The following is a 16,612-nucleotide window of genomic DNA, read 5'->3' as shown; positions in this document are numbered from 1 at the left end:
ACATTTCTGAAATTCCACCATACACAGTATGGAAACTGTGACTTCTCCAGTCCCTTTGTATTTTTCCACCTGCACATTTAAGGGTGTCCAAAAGATTAGGTATACAAAATACAAAACCCTGCAAGTGCTCATTATTATTGAAGCACAGAGATTGAACAGAACTAGCTGGTAGGGCAGGTTATGCCCTTCAAAAAGCTTAGGGATCATATCTGAGGATTATACAAATGTGCATGACATGGCAATGGAGCTGAATTAAGCACATATGGGATGACATCCAGTTTTGTGAGAATATGAACAAAGACATCCAGGAATAAACACCTTTCCAAAATACACAGGAAATAAATCAACTGCTCACAGGACAATGCCTTATTCATTTTAGTAAGTTGAAGAAAAGCCAAAGGTGGAAGGTACAAATTAGCTTGTGGGTTTAGAGCAAGTATTGGAAAAATTTGAAGAGGAAAATGATATCCAAGGACAGTACTCAATCAAGTATGAACATCCCTTTTGTAAATAATGCCTTTTCTTCCTTTTAGGTCTCTGAAAATATCACAGCCAAACAACACAAACAAGAAATAAAAAAGCACATCTTACACTACTTGAAGTAAAAATGCAGCAAAAGGGAATGAATATGAATCAGACATTTGATTATTTGGCTTTAGGATTGTCAGCAGTAGATACTGTTCCAGCTCACAAAGCCACCTTCTTGAAAGAGAGACAATTAAGGTACACATTTCAAAGATGGGCCAAAGTTTATTCAGCTCTAGATGTGGAAGTCACACTGAAGTCCATCTCCGCTTTTCAGAATAACTTACAATGAGAAGAATCTGTGCTTACTCATGGCTTATTTTAAAACCCTCCTGCAGAATAAATGGACACTTTACAATAATATGAGCCAACACCAATAATGGTGCAGTGAACCTGTGATCTTCAGCATGATCTACAGCACAGCCTGAGCAATAAAAAGTTCTGTTTAAATCAAAGAAACACTGTAACTCGCAGTCACATTGCCCCACGACTGCCCATGTGCCTTGTCATGCATGTAGGATTTTAGAATAACAATCAGTGTGGATCCCCTTGGCCAGCTACACTCTTGTGCAGCATGTCAGTGTGCACTGCAAAACCCACCATCACTGTCAACTTTGTGACCAAAAGCCTCTGAGGTGGGGCTGTTCCGAGAGGCTCTTTTCCACTCAGATGCTCTTCTGCAGAGACATGTCTAGAATCAAATGCCACTGCTCCATAAGCAAACATAGGGTCAACGAGCATACATCATGACATGGGACATGTGGAAGCCAAAGAAAAGGCAAATTGACCTGAATCCAGGATATGGACAAGATGGGAAAGTACAGTAACCTGCTGCAGTACAGTGTTTGGGAAATTGTCACAACATGGATGTGGATGAACACTGCTGGGGTCCCTGACTTCAGAAATCTGAACCAAGAGGACTGAGACTCAGTGGGAATGGAACAAAACAACAGGATTACTTATGACATTTTACTGTGACCTCCTCACTGCATGCAACTAAAAGAAAGTTTGCCCATTTCAGCCAGAAGGTTTGACTTTCTGCCATATCCCCTTCCTATTTTCAGTTTCTTTCTTTTCAGGTTCCTTGAGCCATACCTTCTTCATGGCCTTTTTAATGCTTTACTACACAGGTTTAAAGATCTCTGGATGTATTCTGCTGCCAGTTGAGCAATAGTTCTGGCAGTACCTGAAACTTTACAAAGCTTAGTGATGAAAGTCTGAGCTTTCCTAAGCAAATTGCAAGCACAGCAATGACGCCTGGTGGTGAAACACAGGGATCCTGTTTTTCTAGAGCTTCTGTGCAGATTATCTTTTTAATATTCTGTGCTTCAACATCATGGTGGACTGGGAACAAATCACATTGGAGGTCTCTAAGTCTCAGTTAGACAAGGCTGTCAGAGCTGATCTTACCTGAGGACAGCAGGGTGAAGCAGAGAACTTCCCAGTGTGTTTTCCTACAGTTTCATTAACTTCGTACAGCTAAAGCTGGCTCAAAGAAAGATCTTTCTTTAAGAAGTGCCCTAAAGCACTGCATGTAAATATTTATTTCTGTTATCAGAAACAAATTCCTTGTAATTTCTTATTATAAAATGGTACAGTGATTTATCTCTGCTTCCAGTGTAATACATTAGTGGGCCATGCCTGAAATATGCAAACGGCCATCTTGAAAATATTGAGAACAACAGCCAGGTCTGTAGATTGAAAATTAAGAATAAATGTGTTTTCTTAAGTAGCATGCCACAAGCTAGAACACAAGAGTACCAAACAGGGCTGAAACTTGTATACAATATGTAAATCCAAAATGAAAAACAGTTAAAAGTCCTCATCCTCACAGTGAACAATTTCTTCCTAATATCTAATCTAAATCCATCCTCTACCAGTTAAAAGCCATTCCCCCTTGTCCTACCACTAGCTGTCCTTATAAAAAGTCTCTCTACAGCTTTCCTGTGGGTCCCCTTCAGGTACTGGAAGGTGCTGGAAGGTCTCCCCAGAGCCTTCTCTTCTCCTGGGCTGAACAGCCCCAGCTCTCCCAGCCTGTCTGCACAGGAGAGGTGCTCCAGCACTCTGAGCATCTTCATGGCCTGGACTTGCTCAAACAGGTGCATGGGCTTCACATGTCGTGAGCCCCAGCTCTGGACGCAGCAGGCCAGGTAGGCTCTCATCAGAGCAGGAGGATCACCTCCCTTGAGTTGCTGGCCACGTTTCTTGTGATGTGGGACAGGAAGACCAGGTGGGTGAGACAAGCAATGTGTATGAACAGGCAGCAGCCACAGAGCTGTTGTGACACTGTGCATTTGACATGAGCAGCCTTTGAACAGCAACACGCCAGACCATGCTTTCCTTCTGTTTCTCCATGGACAAGTAAGCTTCAGGTTTAAACAGCTGAATTTAAAAACACCTGTATGTGTGCAGGTGTGAGTATGTAATTTCCCTGGTAAAGTTGTAAGACTGTGTTTTAAGTTGCACAACAATTCTGTAATATGCTTTAGAACACTTTCAGCACATCTCTGAAAGTCCCCAGTTTGTCTGAACCATCTGCTCCTATACTCTCAAGCATGAGTAAATAAGGCACATGTGTGAAATGGTCTTAAGGAAACCTTGGACAGACTGAGCCTTAGATCAGGTTTAATAGGTGCTACGTGCATTAACATGCAGAACCTCAGCTATAAAGGTGCAGTTCCTTGCAATTTTACGCATTTCAATTAGAGAATCAGTGTAATTGCTGTGTACAGTGTAATACATGCTGGGTACACTTATGCTGCCTTTTTTGTTACAGAAATAAAACCAGCAATGCTTTTATGAAAAGGCTGATCTAGTTTCTGCAACAAAGAAGAAAAGATTTTGTAAAGCCTAAGAAAAGCCCTGTGGAACTTCAGTAAGAGACTACAATGCATCCTTTTAACAGAAGAAACTTTTCTGTTGGCCTTTTAGGAAGTATAGAGCGAAGTGTACTGTGTGTAACTCATAACCAGTTGGTTGCCAAGCTCTTACAGACCATAGGGACCCACAGGGATCCCACCTTCAGTGTCCACCTGAAAGCAGTAACAACGAAGGGAGGAAGAAAAATGTGCACAAGACAAGGCATACTTGAATCAGCCCTCTGACTGCAGCTCAGCAGAGAGGAACACTTAGGATGCCACGTCCTCTTGCTCTTCAGGCATGAGAAACCTGTGTGAGAGCTGCACTTATTCAGACACTGCAGCTACCTGGCCACTCCCTGGGGAAGAAAGGGATAGGCAGCCTCACAGGGCTGAAGCAAAGCCTCACTTCCAAGGTGTCCACTTCACTACTTTGTCAAAGCAACAAAGTCAGTTGATGAGTCAGAATCAGAACATCCAGCCAAGACTAAGATTATGACTTTTTTTAAAGGAAAAATATTTTATAGACAATACAATACAATACATACAGGATCATGCCATTCAGGAATACTGAATCTGAGTGACTGGTAAGGAAGAGTTCCTCCCTCCTGGTGTTGTTTTGAGGCTGTGTGATAAATTTTGCTGAGAATATGAAGAAATAATCAGAAGTCACCTCAGTGTGCACCATGTGCCAGACAAGACACATGATTTGCACCTGTGATAACACCCATCCCTCTCAAACTCAAGTACAAAGCACTGGCTTAACCCCACATTTATACTTCACCTACTGACCCCAGCTAACTAAACACAATATATGAATCAGGCAGTTCAGTTGCTTGTGATTGTCTCTTGAGATGCTCAGGAAAATCAGAATTTTTGTTTTGAGTGTTCATGCGCACTTTGCAGCAGGCACTGGTGGTACAGGTTTTGGAGCCAAAGGAACACTTCTCATTCACTGCTTTTAAGAAAGCTTTTGAACAGAAATGGAGACAAGAATGTAGACTTTAAAATAGTAACTACTAATGCTCTTGGCATTTACACCCAACTTGGTATGTATAAAAAATAATATTAGAAAAATTAAACAGCTTCCCTGGAAAAAAAAATAAATGCTGCATTTGCCATTAATTTCTTCCCTTTTTTTAAAAAAAAGTTATTATATTGAAGTTTCAGGGTAAAAACCTGCATTTAACTTAACCCTTCATGCACAAAAACTCTGTTCTGGGACTACCAAGCACTGAGACAATTTAGCACTATGAGGGCTGCAGACAGTCTTTGAAGTAAAACTACTTCATGTCCCAATTTTATTCCACAAACTGCATGTCTCATCTTTCTCACCATCTCATTCTAAAGCCTAGTTACTGTCTGAGTCATTGTCTTCATCTTCTTTTCCAGACAGAGCATGTTTGGACGAATCATTGGCTTCTCCCAAAGGAACAGCCCCTTTCCTCTGTGGCAGGACACTGAAAAAAGCCTCCTTCCAGTCTCTCTTCTCCAGGTATGCAAGGATGATCTCAAACACTGAAACATCAGAAAAGTCCATCAGCTCTTTTACAGGGAGGCAAGTGAACTGCTGATAGCAACACACCCCCAAATCCATCTTTACAGAGAGGTTCACGTGCATTCTCTTGTAGCATCTTCAGAGCAGCGCCGATGAAATGCAGGCAGGAACAGACATGGCAATTTTGCTACTACTGCAGCCTGAAGCCAAGCATACCCCAAGTCTCCAGCTGCATGACAGTATTTCTCTCAGAGACTGAGACAAATACTGCAGTCTCACCAGTGCCTTCTGTACAGGCACCAATGCTTTCACATGTTTGACAGGAATCCTGCTGTGGATGCACTTTAACAAAGATTTTGACCCCCTCCGATAATTAGCTCTTATTATTTCTTCCTTTCTATATAAAGCAACAGCGAAAGATCCAATTTTAGAAATATGTAAAGTCTTACAAATACACAGGGTTTGGTAATTTTTAAGTCCTGTGCCATACTATATCCTCCTCCATGCTTATATAGTTGTTATTATCATCCAAATGCCAGCCTCACTAATACAGCATTTTCAGAAAATAAAGTTATCATTGACCAATGTGTTACATAAAAAAAACCCAACAACTTGAAATAAAGCAAGGTAAGATAAGCTGAAGAATGTGCAGTGGGGCACAATAAAGACTTTGACACCATGTCAAAAACTTCCATGAAAGTCTGTGTAGGCTTCATTTTGCATGTATTTTTGTTTAGTGACACTAGAAGACAACCTAATAATAAAGCTGAAAGTTTAAAAGGAGCAGAATTCAAGGCTTGGTTAAGCAATTGAATATTTCAATCAGAACCAGGAAATCAGGTAAAAATACAGTTATGAAAGTTCACTAGTTGGAGTACTGCTGACACCAACTGAGGAAAGTCTACAGGCACTGAGGCAGTTATTGCTGAACAAAGCTGTCCAAAGAGGTGAAAGCATCACAAACAGTCATCATCCCTTGGCATAAAATGTGTATACTACAATAAAACAATGTGGGATAGTTTCCAACATTTTATGCACTTATACAGTAAACCTGGAAACAAGACCAGGATGGTAAGGAAGCCACAAGTAATCCTCAGACGAGCCAACAGGATACAATGTGCACTTCTAAATGGCTAAGACACCATCATTTACATTTAACCATATCTATAATAGCTCAAGGTCAGGGCAATCAGTGTATTCTGAAGCAAACTGAAGTCAAGAAATACCTACATAATAAAACAAGGCTTAGGTATCTGCACTACAGTGCAGAGGGTTTGAACTGTGATTATCACTGGTGTATTCTAAAATAATGTAATTATTTTATGATTTAGAACTTACCATGATTGACAGCTAACACTTTCCGACTGTTCATTTTGACAAAATTTCCAAGCGGGAGCTGTGCATGACCAATTCCCTGCTCTACAGCTTTTCTGTAAGTAATACCCTGGGGAAAAGATAACAAAACAAGTGGACTGAGAACTACTGTTTCAGATCAGTCTATACAGATTTACTACAAGTATCATTTTCTGCCAAGAGATTTGCCTGTGCTGCCTGGATGTTGCTTTAGAAGTTGGTTACAAAAAGAAACTTACCCCCGTAGGACAGCACCAGCCTCAAGGGCTACTACCTCTGGAAAGCTCACTTTCTATAAATGTCACACTGTGACCTGCGGTCAAAAGGACTGCAAATGAAAAGTGTTCAAGCAGTTGCAGCTCTAGAACCATCAGCCTTAGCCTGTTTTAAAGGTGAGCTTGTGTTAAAGTACAAAGTTATTCAGGTTGTAGTCACTCGGTACTTTTTCAGAAGAGTAAAGGATAAGAAAACTCTGGAACACAAGTCTGCTACCACCACAAGCATTTTTCATATTTCTTCAACATTTCTCATTATTAATTATGTTAGTTTACACATGAACAGCAATGCCAAATAAGGTGCCATCAAAAGCTGAAAAGAAACAGGCCCACAGTTTACCTTGTGGTGATTGTGATCCACCAGTCCTCCAATCACGTAGGCTTTCTTCTCATCAAGCTCTCTGAGAACGTCTGGGGAATCTGAGGTAAGATATACTAGGTCTTCTTTCTTTATTAGCTCACTGTAGTGCTCTGTTCTAATTTGGATATCCTCAAAAAAAGGTAGTTACAAGAAGTTACATTCAACTGATGAATTGCTGGCCAAGCTTTACAGACCCAAGATGGGACTGGCAAAATAAATCCAACAGTATGTGATCATTCCACATCCCTCCTTCACGTTCAAATACGTAGCTCAGTGCAGATTAATTTTCTGTGTAAACAATCCAGTTCCTAGAGCTCTGATTTGCAAAAACCAACAGGAAAATTTCTGAAATCCCAAAAGAACTTTACAAATCCTTAAGTTCTTGTGATTCCCTTCAAATGTTGCCATATGTCTCCTATGGATCCAAGTGATTTTCAAGTCCATTAAAAAAGTGAACCCAGAAGCAAACACTTAGTTAACATTCAGTTCAGTAAGAGAAGTTTATGCTAAGCTCTCATGGAACAGTTATTGTACAAGAACTGCTGGAAACAGGACTACTTTTATTTGTTCTAGGTGCTCTTCCTTTGAAATTGTTGGAATGGTGGCATAACAGGGAGTCACAAGGAAAGCCAACATGAGTTTGACCATAAGACAAGAACAGAAAGTGTTTTCCAGAACACTTCAGTGCTGAGGGGCAGCCTGATGGAAGTGAAGGTGCACACGAGAGAATCACATCCCAACTGACAAGTCTTATTTTGGACATGGATAAAAGAGCACTGTCAAGACAGACAACTGCCGGAACTACCTAAATCAAGGCGTCCTGCTTAGTCTATCAAGAATGGAATTTATTCAATAAAAGTAAAAATGGATCTGTGTGTAGTTTTTCAAGCAAAAATCAAATATAAATGCAAGAGAAGCAGTCTTTGCCTTATGTAAGTAAAATCAATTAAAAGGCCAAAAACACTTTTTCAAATATGCTACTGCTTGCCTGTATTAGAAAAAACCCATGTGGAAAAAAATCATGTTCTTCACAATTAACAATATAGTTAACAACTACAATCAAGACTAACTTTTTACAGAAATACACAGTTATTCACCTTCCAATTCACCCATCCTTTGTCATTTTCATTCATGTTGGTCTTCAACTGTCCTCCATGGCTGGTCAAGTAAAACTTCAAACAGAACACACAAGAGGTACAAAATACAGAAACATCAATTTGCCACAATCTGTTTCCTCTCCTTCTACCCTTAACTGTTAGCTAAAACTATTACTATTTTTTTAGATGGAAGTGGTACTAGGACCATACTCATGTAGTTAGTGATATGTTTAAAAGACAAATTTGGATTTTTTTTAAAAACTGTCACAGCTAAAACCAAGAGCATCAACAGCCTCTTAGTGGCACACTTGGATCTGGCACTTTTCATCTGCATGCACATACTGTTCCATATAGAGGAACATCTTTAGGGTAGAGGGGTATCTTTATAACATGTGTGTGTTACAATAGAAGTAATTTTCTTATGAAAGAGGCAGCTTATCTATTTTCTTTTCCTACTACAGTTCTCATGTTTGGTGCTTGGCAGCAGTCAGTGTTCAGTTTGTTCAAACATACCTGCACAGGATGAAAAGCTTTGCGGTTTTCTGCGTAACATCTCTGAATCTGCTTGTGAAGCTTCTTAACATCCTGTACACAACACAATTTGTTTTTATTTAGTCCTTCATAGAGACCATCACAAAATGCTTCATCATGAACCAGTCAGAAGTTAAACAGAGAAAAAGGAAGCTTTTAACTGGCAAAAGTGACTACTCAGACAGTGCAGGCATCAGATCCTGAGAGAAAAAACACCCACTGTGAAGGGGTTATGGTGACAAGGAGACACACACATCTTCCACTCAGGTGTACTTAAGACACCTCTATGCATGTGCTTGATTGACATTATTATATGAAAAAAAAAATCGCAGGGATTTAATTAACATACAAAAATAATCTGAGGAATCAGGTTTATCATTGTGACAATACTTGACCTTTAACCCATAGGAATATTCTGAGAGCATACAGTATATATTTAAGAAAATTAAATGTACTCAGTTAATCTGAAGTTCCTTTTACCTTTAAGACCATCAGGTCATCAAAGCTGCAGTCCACAACGAGGCGAAGTGTGCTAGGAACAACTTCCCTGCGCATGCACTTTCTGTCATTTCCCTCACTACTGGAATCCAATTTTGACTGACGTTCTAGTTTTCTCTTCTGGCGTTTTTCTTTTCGTTTCTGCCTAAGTAAACAAACAAATCAATCCTCAAAAAGTGCTGCCAAGTCTGCTGAGGTACTGTGTTATGCACACAAATGCAGACTTCTAGGGCAAAAGTGGCTGTTCTGTGACTGTGACAGCTAAAACTCAGCCTGCTGCCTGCATTTGTGCTACACTGAAACCAGCACAAAACACCCCCCCATCTTTGTGAAGTTCTCTAAATACCTACAAAGACAGACATCTGACACAAATTCATTTAACTCAGTACTGGGAGTCTCACAGATTTAAGGGTGCTCTGAGTCAAGTCTCAGAACTAACCAAAAAGACTGACAAAATCACACTATCAGGATCAGAATGAGTAAGGCAATTTATATGCTATTTCACTGAACAGTTTTTCAAAAGGCTTCTGAAGAAATTGTTCCATCCTCCTTTCCTCCTGATAGGAGCAGGCAGTAGGGAGATCAAATTTCAGAGACGGTAACAACCACTGTCTTGGGAAGGAGCACCCGGCAGCCAGTGGGATAAGAATAAACCACCATCAATCCATTCACAGATACACCTTCTCTCAACACAACAAAACAGAAGCTCTACATAAGCCAGCGTAACTTGTAACACAGCACTTCAGTTGTCAAATGCAGCTGCTTTTATTCAGTGTGTCTAAGAGTCTCAAGTCTGACAGCACCAGGAAAAGAAGTGCAGCCCATTCAGAAAGGAACAAGGCCACTCGTTCCATCTCCCTTCTGACAAATGAAAAACATGCACATTTGAATCCCTCCTGACATCTGACATCCTCTTGAAGCCGAGGAACAATTCTAGTATGAGGAGGGGACGCTTACCTCCACAGCCTCTTTAAGTGCAGACGAAGTAGCCTGGGGCTACTGCTTTAAACCTGACGTGGGAGAAAACTGGTTCAACTGCCTTGATTTGATGAAGCAATTCACAAGCAAATTCTGCTGACACGTCGTTATTATTAGCACCAAATATTACATGTGAACCATGGGAAGCTCCTTTGCAAACCATACCTCCGTAGATCTTTCTGTTCTTCCCACTGCTTCTGCTTCAACAGCTTCTTCCTTTGCCTCTTGGACATGGACTCAAGGCATTCTTCCTTGCCTGAGCCTGCCTCCAGTCTCTCTACTGGACCGTCATTTGACTTTGCCTTTCCTTCCACATCAGGAACTCCAGGGAACAGGGTATTTTCCATTGGCGCCTCTGGACCGGCTGTGGGTGTTTCAGATGACATTAGCTTTCCGCTGGTTTTTCTGACTTGTTTCTCAGCATGTGCTGGACGTTTCATTAAAAACAAGTTTTCTGCTCACCAGTTCTCTAGGAAACAAAGTGATATGAGCGTCATTAACAAGATGCTCAACTGGAACAAATACCACTCAACACCTGAATGTAAGCCTGAATAAAGAATAAGAAAAGGCCTTTTTTGTTTGTTTAAAGCCTCTGCAAATAGTAATATAGAACATTCTAGAAAGATTTTAACCTATATTTTGATAGTCTAAAATTCTGCCTGCTAAATGTGCAGGTAGTGAATAGTTTTTAATTAAAAGCTTTGCAAAACAACAACAGCATAAAATTAGGGAATCATAATGAATTAAATGTAACATAAAAAAACCATTAGCAGTATGTGTACACAAACACAAAAAATTAAAGTAGTATCTTGCAATATCTACAGAAGTATGTTAGAGAAATGTAATTTTAAAGTCACTAAAGCCATTGGTGGGGGGGGGGGGGGGGGAGAAGAAAAGTGTGAACGAGCAGTACTCCTTCAAAATAGATTTTTATTTCTCCTGAAAACAGAAGACACTGGACAATAGCAGACACCGGCCACTGTTAGTAGACGAACACAACAAGCAAAAGGATGAATAATTGTAATTCAGCAAAACGCTCTCGGTTCAAATCAATTACAATTAGAACCACTCCTTTCCAATGGCAAGCACGATTTTCCTGCACTAGCAGCTCCTCTGTGCTCGACACCCACACAATTCCCCAAGGACAACTTCACCGGAGAACACTGCACCTCCAACAGGCAGGAAAGAGCAACTCCCCGGCTTCCTACAGTAGCAGCAGAGACAGGAAACACACAGGATACCAGAAAAAGTGGAGGTTTTGCTGGCACATCCCGATTTCCCTGTCTGAGGGCGTTCACACACCGAGCCTTGCCCGCGCACCTGCGCTCATCTACATAGGCGCACAGGCACACAGATATATACACACGCAAGCGCACGTGTATCTATACACGGACACGCCGTAAGCCTCTCATGACTGCAGAGGGCCGGCCGCAGGCCCCGGGAGGGCCGTGTTCCGCCCCGCCGGCCGGGGCGGGCGCGGCGCGGGCCCTGCTGAGGGCCCCTGGGGGCCGCCATCTTCCCCCCCGCCCCCGAGGGGCCGCAACGTACCCGCGAGCCGCCCCGCGCGCGCGCCCGGCCTGGGACGGGGCGGAGCCGCCGCGCGCAGGCGCGCGGGGGGAAGCCGGGCGGCTGTCACGTGACACCGGCGGGCAGGGCGCCCCCCAGCGGCAGGTGGTGTCAGGCCACACACCCCCTCCCCCCCCACACCCCTAGCCGTGGCTGAGGGGGCTCCGTGGGGATAAAGGGCAGCGGAAAGGAAGGGAAAAGCTTGTTTTTATCTGATGGTTCTGATGGCACCGCTGAGTTCACGCAGGGGGGCCAGCGAGGTATTTTTAACTGGTGGCATTCCTCAGGGCCGATTTGTAGCTGCGGAGGTCCCGCGGCAGTGCCGCGCCCCCTCCGCCCCCGGCAGACAGGTACGCGCCTCAGCGCTTCCTATTTTTAAAGGCCACCGACAATCGGCTCTCGAACTCCGGTGTCAGTGCCCAGCGAAGGGCAGCGTTCTTTCGCCGCCAGATAACTTCATGAAAGAATGCTGCCCTGTTACAGGAGTCGGTTCTGGAGACTGGGATTATATTCTATGGGAACAATGTATTTTGGGCAGCCCGAGTATGTAGATGTCTGTTTGCCCCTGGTTAACGAGGCACACAAAGTTAGCAAACACACGAGTGTGCCCTACCATAATCCCCTTCTCATGTGCATCAGTGTTTATCTCGGGTTTCACGGCTGCCAGATATACACACTCGTACAGTTTTAGTGCTGGTTTCGGGTTCGCTACAGCTGTGTTGCACTCACAAAACCGTGCGGTGTCTCTCTAGTGAGACACTGACCTTTCAACTGCTGTTGGAATTGAATATTTGCTGTAGTATTTGATCTAATTTGTGATTCCTATTCAGAGTGTTACTTTAAAAATAGCTAGATTTGCATTTGCTGGGGTCTATTTAAAACCTCACTCTCGTTACTATTAATATCTAGCTTGACACGCCAGCATCACACAAGTCCAAATGCTCCAGTGTCCCTGAGGAGAATCCTTCGGTGTGTTTCGGTCATTGAAAGGCAGCATATGAGTTACTGATAGAAGCCATTAAAAAAAATAGCAAAAGACATCTGACTGAGTCACATAATACTCAGATGTTTTTTTTCCTAGAATGAAGAAACTGCTTATATGGTTTGTTTTTCTCACATTGCACTCTGCAAAGTGTCAGTATTGGTCACCCAGCCCCTTGTCCTCAGACACCAACACAGGGTAATGCGATGTTTTCTGAAGTATGCCAAGTGCCAAGCGGTGACAAAGCGAAATGAAGAACTGTGCAGTTGCAAATATTGAGAAAGAGCTGTCTAAATTTCATTATTTTTATGATTTAATTTGACTTTTTCAAGGTGCTGATCCCAATGGTGAGGCTGACCCCTTGCAGCAGAAACAGGGGTGGCTTATTCACCCAAAACCTGGAAGCTGGGGGCCCATGGGCACCAGCTGAAGGACAAAGATGCTTTTGGGTACTTTGGTGCTCATGCCTGAAGGTTTGAGTTGAAAAGCAAGATCTCTGTGCTTTTCTGAGAAGAAAAGGCAGAAAGAAACATTTTGTTGACCTCAGAATATGGGAGGAAATCTCATTAGTTTTATTAGGCTGTATAAAGATATGAGCCCTATAGTTTGGACTCTGGAAAGTAGGCAGCAGCAGGAATACTTTGACCCCAGTCCATATGCCAGCATGGCGTGAAGCATCCATGAGGGGCTGATCCCACAACCTGTGCGTGGTGTGGACTTTGGTGGGCACAGTGAGGTTTCACTGATGTAATCTTACTGAAAGAAAGTCACTGCTGATTAACTCTGGCCATAACTAAGATGAGGCTCAGGCCTCCTGTTTCTAAGATGTCTGAAGAGCACTCCAACTCTGTGTTATAGATATGCTTATGGGTGTATAAATGTGTGTGCACGTGGAAATGTATGTACAAAATTTCTTTACATGGCAATGACTTCCTTAGTTCTGTAATTGGCACTGCTACCGTGGTGTCCAAGGAGAGATGTGGATTTACATCAGCAGGGGATCTGGCCAGGGGTATTCTAACAGAGGCCTTTTAAAAAATATATATTTTATTTGAAGGAGGAAACAAATTTGTTGTGTATCAAGAGCACAGAAAGAGGACAATTGCTCGTCTTCAGATTTCTGACTAACATCACCTCCCCCTTCTGAGTGAAGTGTCAAGACTGCTTTTCTAAAGCAGGATGCATTTCTCTAGACAAATCTAGTTGGTTGTGCACCAAGATAGTGTCCTTACTTTTTTCAAAACAGCACAGAAAACCTAGCAAGCTCCTTGCTTACTAAGTGCAGAAAAATTAGTCCTCTGCTTCAGCCCCTTGAATTTGGGAGCACATCACAGCCTGTGCTGAGAAAGTAGCATAACCAACAACAAAAAGGGAAGAGGCAACAACGGAACCCTGGGGTCTCCTACTCTGCTCCCTCCCACGTGTGCACACAAAATACAGGATGAGGTCCACGGGGAACTTCCACAGGGTGCAAATGAGCATGGGGGAGAAGCGGTGGATGGGCCTTTTGTTTCCTACTTCTGGGCAATGATTGACATCCACAATGTTCAACTCCTCCTTTACCACAAGAAAACAGAGGAGGCATTTATACCATCCAAGGAGAAGGCTGCTCTCACTTTGCCATCCCTTACAGAGGAGGTGGTGGCAGAAGTGGCCCTCTGGGAGCATCTAAATGCAGCCTGGGTTGGCGCTTGCTGGGTTGGGATGTCCATAGCTCACAGTCACGTGAAAGCAACCAGTGGAAGTGGAGTGGAAGACTGTGGTGATGGCTCACTTGTGTGTTTCCTTTACAGGCAGGAGCAGATCCTGTCTCCTCACTGAGCTGGGAAGGCTTTGTGTGCTGGGAGAGAGGCATGCAGCCTCGCAGGCTGTGTGCCAGGGCATGCCAAGAAACATGGAGGGTTGGCCTGCTGCCCCACTGACACCTGAGGGACAGCTGAAGGACATTCTTTAACCAGCCCTGTGGCCATGAGGTTAATGTGAGTGGGCCTGGGATTTACTGTCAGGGGAAACAGGGAAGCATGTGGGTTACTCAGCCAAGGCCTTTTCAAGGGAGGTGGTGAAGTAAGCACAAGAAAAGGGGAAAGGGCTTGGTTTGCCCTGCTCCTAGACCTTGCCAAGCAGGTACCCTTTACTGAGAAGGGACAAAATGTCTTTTTTTATCTCATCTTTCAGGCTCTCACCTCTGCCACTGCAATGATGTAAGATGTAAGAAGGCTGGGGCTGCTGAAAGAAAGAACATTTCTTTAGTGTGGTAAGATGTAGCAGACATCACATCTGAGTCTGTAATGAAGTAGGATTAATTTTTGGGATAGCACTTATAAATCCCATGTAATTCTGCTTCCAGGAAGACCCTTAAAAAAACCTCAGCTTCTGTGGTTGCTCACAGAGATGATGACAGATGATGCAAGACAGTGGAGATGGTGGTCAGGATCTGGCCCCTGGCAGCAAGAGACCCGATCGCTCTTTTGTTCAGAGAGAGAAGTGGTGGCAGGATCTCCTGGTTCTTCCAGCACTGGAGGGGGGCTCTGCTTCTCAGAAATGGGTCTATGTGGGCTCAGTATTCATAAATGAAAGCCGAGGTGATTGAAAAAATGGGGTAGAAACTGCCAGTTACCTTAGTTCTTAATAATTAACTGGAAGTCCTTTCATGAACTTAGTACCTGAGTGTGGAATTTGGAATCTGACCTTTACTACATCTAGATAAACAGTGTGGCCAAGCCTGTGGCTCTCTCTGCAAGCTCCACTCTCAGATCACTTCTTGGAGGTTCTCACACTTCATGCTGCAGTCAGGAGCTTGGCAGAGTCCAGCATGATTCTTCTTACCGTGCTGTTCCTTTGCATCATTTCCACCTACTCAGCCTCTGTTAAAGGTAGGTCTGTACTGGGCTTGGTTCAGCTTCTGCCTCAACAGAGGCATAACCAGAATGTGTATGCAGGTCTGTTTTGCCTCAAAAATTATCAGCTTTTGTCAGACATACTTGAGTAATACAAGATGCATTTAGTAGTTAGGTTTAAGTGCTCGTGGCATTCCTCTCAGCAGAGGTGGTGGAGGAGATGATGTTTTCAAGTGCACAGGGCCGGTGGTGTGACCAGGAGATCAGGGATCTTGACCTTGCTTAATCAGGACATACTGTGGGGGCACCGACTTCAAAGGGACTTTTCACACACACCCAGAAGTTAAACACATGGAGAGCTCTGGTGGAGCATAGCCAGGAAGTGCTCAGGGCTCTCCAGGTTTCAGCTTCTGAGCAGTTGACTCAGCTACCACTGAAGTCAGTAAGAAGCATCCTGTTAATTTCAGGAGAACCTTGCTCTGTAGTAAGTCTTGAAAATCTGGATGTCTGCAGAAACCCTGTGAGCAGAGCTTTATTCAGCTGTCCTGATGAAATCAAGGGTATGAAGTCTTTGAGACTGTCTGCTTCAGCAGTGCCAATGTATGAAGCAAGGAAAGGTGTCTGTACTAGTGACTCTTCATGTACAACTTCACGTTAAATTTAGAGGAACAGCAACCTTATAACATAAGCTGAGTTTTCAGTTTAATGAGGATGTCTTCATCATGATGAGAAGCAAGGGGGACATGCTATCCTGGGATAACCTGTTTAAAAGGCTGTGGAGGTGCTCTCATGGGTGCCACCTCCTGCTTCCTGCAAGGAATCCAGGACACTGTGTAAGCACAGAGCAGCAGCCTTCCTTCCTCCCTGCCTCTATACACCCTCATCACAGGAGTTATAAAGGAGAGAAATTTGCAGGCAGTGCCTTTACCTGTGGGTTTATTTCATGAGACTGCTACATTCAGTTTATGGCTAGGTACCAGTGTGTTACATTTCTAGTATCTGATCTTCCTAGCTTCCCCTTAATATCAATTAAGTGAAACTTCTTGATGTGAAGTAATATTTGCTTGTCACATCCCCAGGATACAGAGCAAGAATTTTCTCTTTAATTAGTCATCCTGACAGCTCTGCCAGATTTCCTCTCTCTCCTGTGCAGAGATTGAGAGCTAAATTACTGCCCCAAAGGCCACTTAGGGCCTCAGTGTGAGAGCTGGGATTTGGATTAGTGTTTTTACCTTTTCATCAGGCATGCTGCC

At 43.2% G+C, this 16,612-nt stretch overlaps 2 protein-coding genes and 1 long non-coding RNA gene across 11 annotated transcripts in view; 2 read left to right on the top strand and 1 right to left on the bottom strand.

Moving 5' to 3' along the window:
• Positions 1-7,735, top strand: part of LOC111929437 (uncharacterized) — a 59,900-nt gene extending 52,165 nt beyond the window's left edge. For 2 of the 4 annotated variants that reach the window (XR_015286702.1, XR_015286703.1), the window contains exons 7-11: positions 534-1,553; positions 3,302-3,970; positions 4,776-4,941; positions 6,213-6,934; positions 7,444-7,735. This is a non-coding gene — a long non-coding RNA (uncharacterized LOC111929437). Of the gene's footprint in view, positions 1-533; positions 2,756-3,301; positions 3,971-4,775; positions 4,942-6,212; positions 6,935-7,443 lie in introns of all 4 variants that reach the window. The other 2 variants (XR_015286704.1, XR_015286705.1) reach the window with 1 other exon arrangement.
• TRMT10A (tRNA methyltransferase 10A) lies at positions 731-11,690 on the bottom strand. 6 transcript variants are annotated; one of them, XM_086888412.1, is made up of 9 exons: positions 11,216-11,444; positions 10,140-10,443; positions 9,954-10,006; positions 8,979-9,141; positions 8,481-8,552; positions 7,968-8,042; positions 6,850-6,999; positions 6,220-6,325; positions 731-4,901 (listed from the first exon to the last, which is right to left on the bottom strand). In XM_086888412.1, exons 4-9 carry the CDS (start codon positions 9,051-9,053, stop codon positions 4,735-4,737), a joined length of 645 nt encoding a protein of 214 aa, XP_086744538.1. In that variant the 5' UTR covers positions 9,054-9,141; positions 9,954-10,006; positions 10,140-10,443; positions 11,216-11,444; the 3' UTR covers positions 731-4,734. The 6 variants fall into 6 exon arrangements, with proteins under 6 accessions (XP_086744538.1, XP_086744535.1, XP_023782795.1 ...); XM_086888409.1 differs by lacking the exons at positions 9,954-10,006; positions 11,216-11,444 and adding an exon at positions 11,523-11,690; XM_023927027.2 differs by lacking the exon at positions 9,954-10,006 and having other exon boundaries at positions 11,144-11,476.
• MTTP (microsomal triglyceride transfer protein) overlaps positions 11,554-16,612 on the top strand; it is a 30,720-nt gene continuing 25,661 nt past the window's right edge. Inside the window, exons 1-4 of the mRNA XM_086888403.1 lie at positions 11,554-11,890; positions 14,316-14,501; positions 14,698-14,776; positions 14,870-15,395. Of these exons, the coding sequence (XP_086744529.1) occupies positions 15,335-15,395 (61 nt within the window). The 5' untranslated portion in view covers positions 11,554-11,890; positions 14,316-14,501; positions 14,698-14,776; positions 14,870-15,334. The remainder of the gene's footprint in view (positions 11,891-14,315; positions 14,502-14,697; positions 14,777-14,869; positions 15,396-16,612) is intronic.

This window comes from Cyanistes caeruleus, chromosome 5 (assembly GCF_971803275.1).
Source record: "Cyanistes caeruleus chromosome 5, bCyaCae1.hap1.1, whole genome shotgun sequence".
Lineage (NCBI taxonomy): Eukaryota > Metazoa > Chordata > Aves > Passeriformes > Paridae > Cyanistes > Cyanistes caeruleus.
Note: the sequence above shows the minus strand (reverse complement) of the source record. Positions and strands in the feature narration are given on the sequence as shown.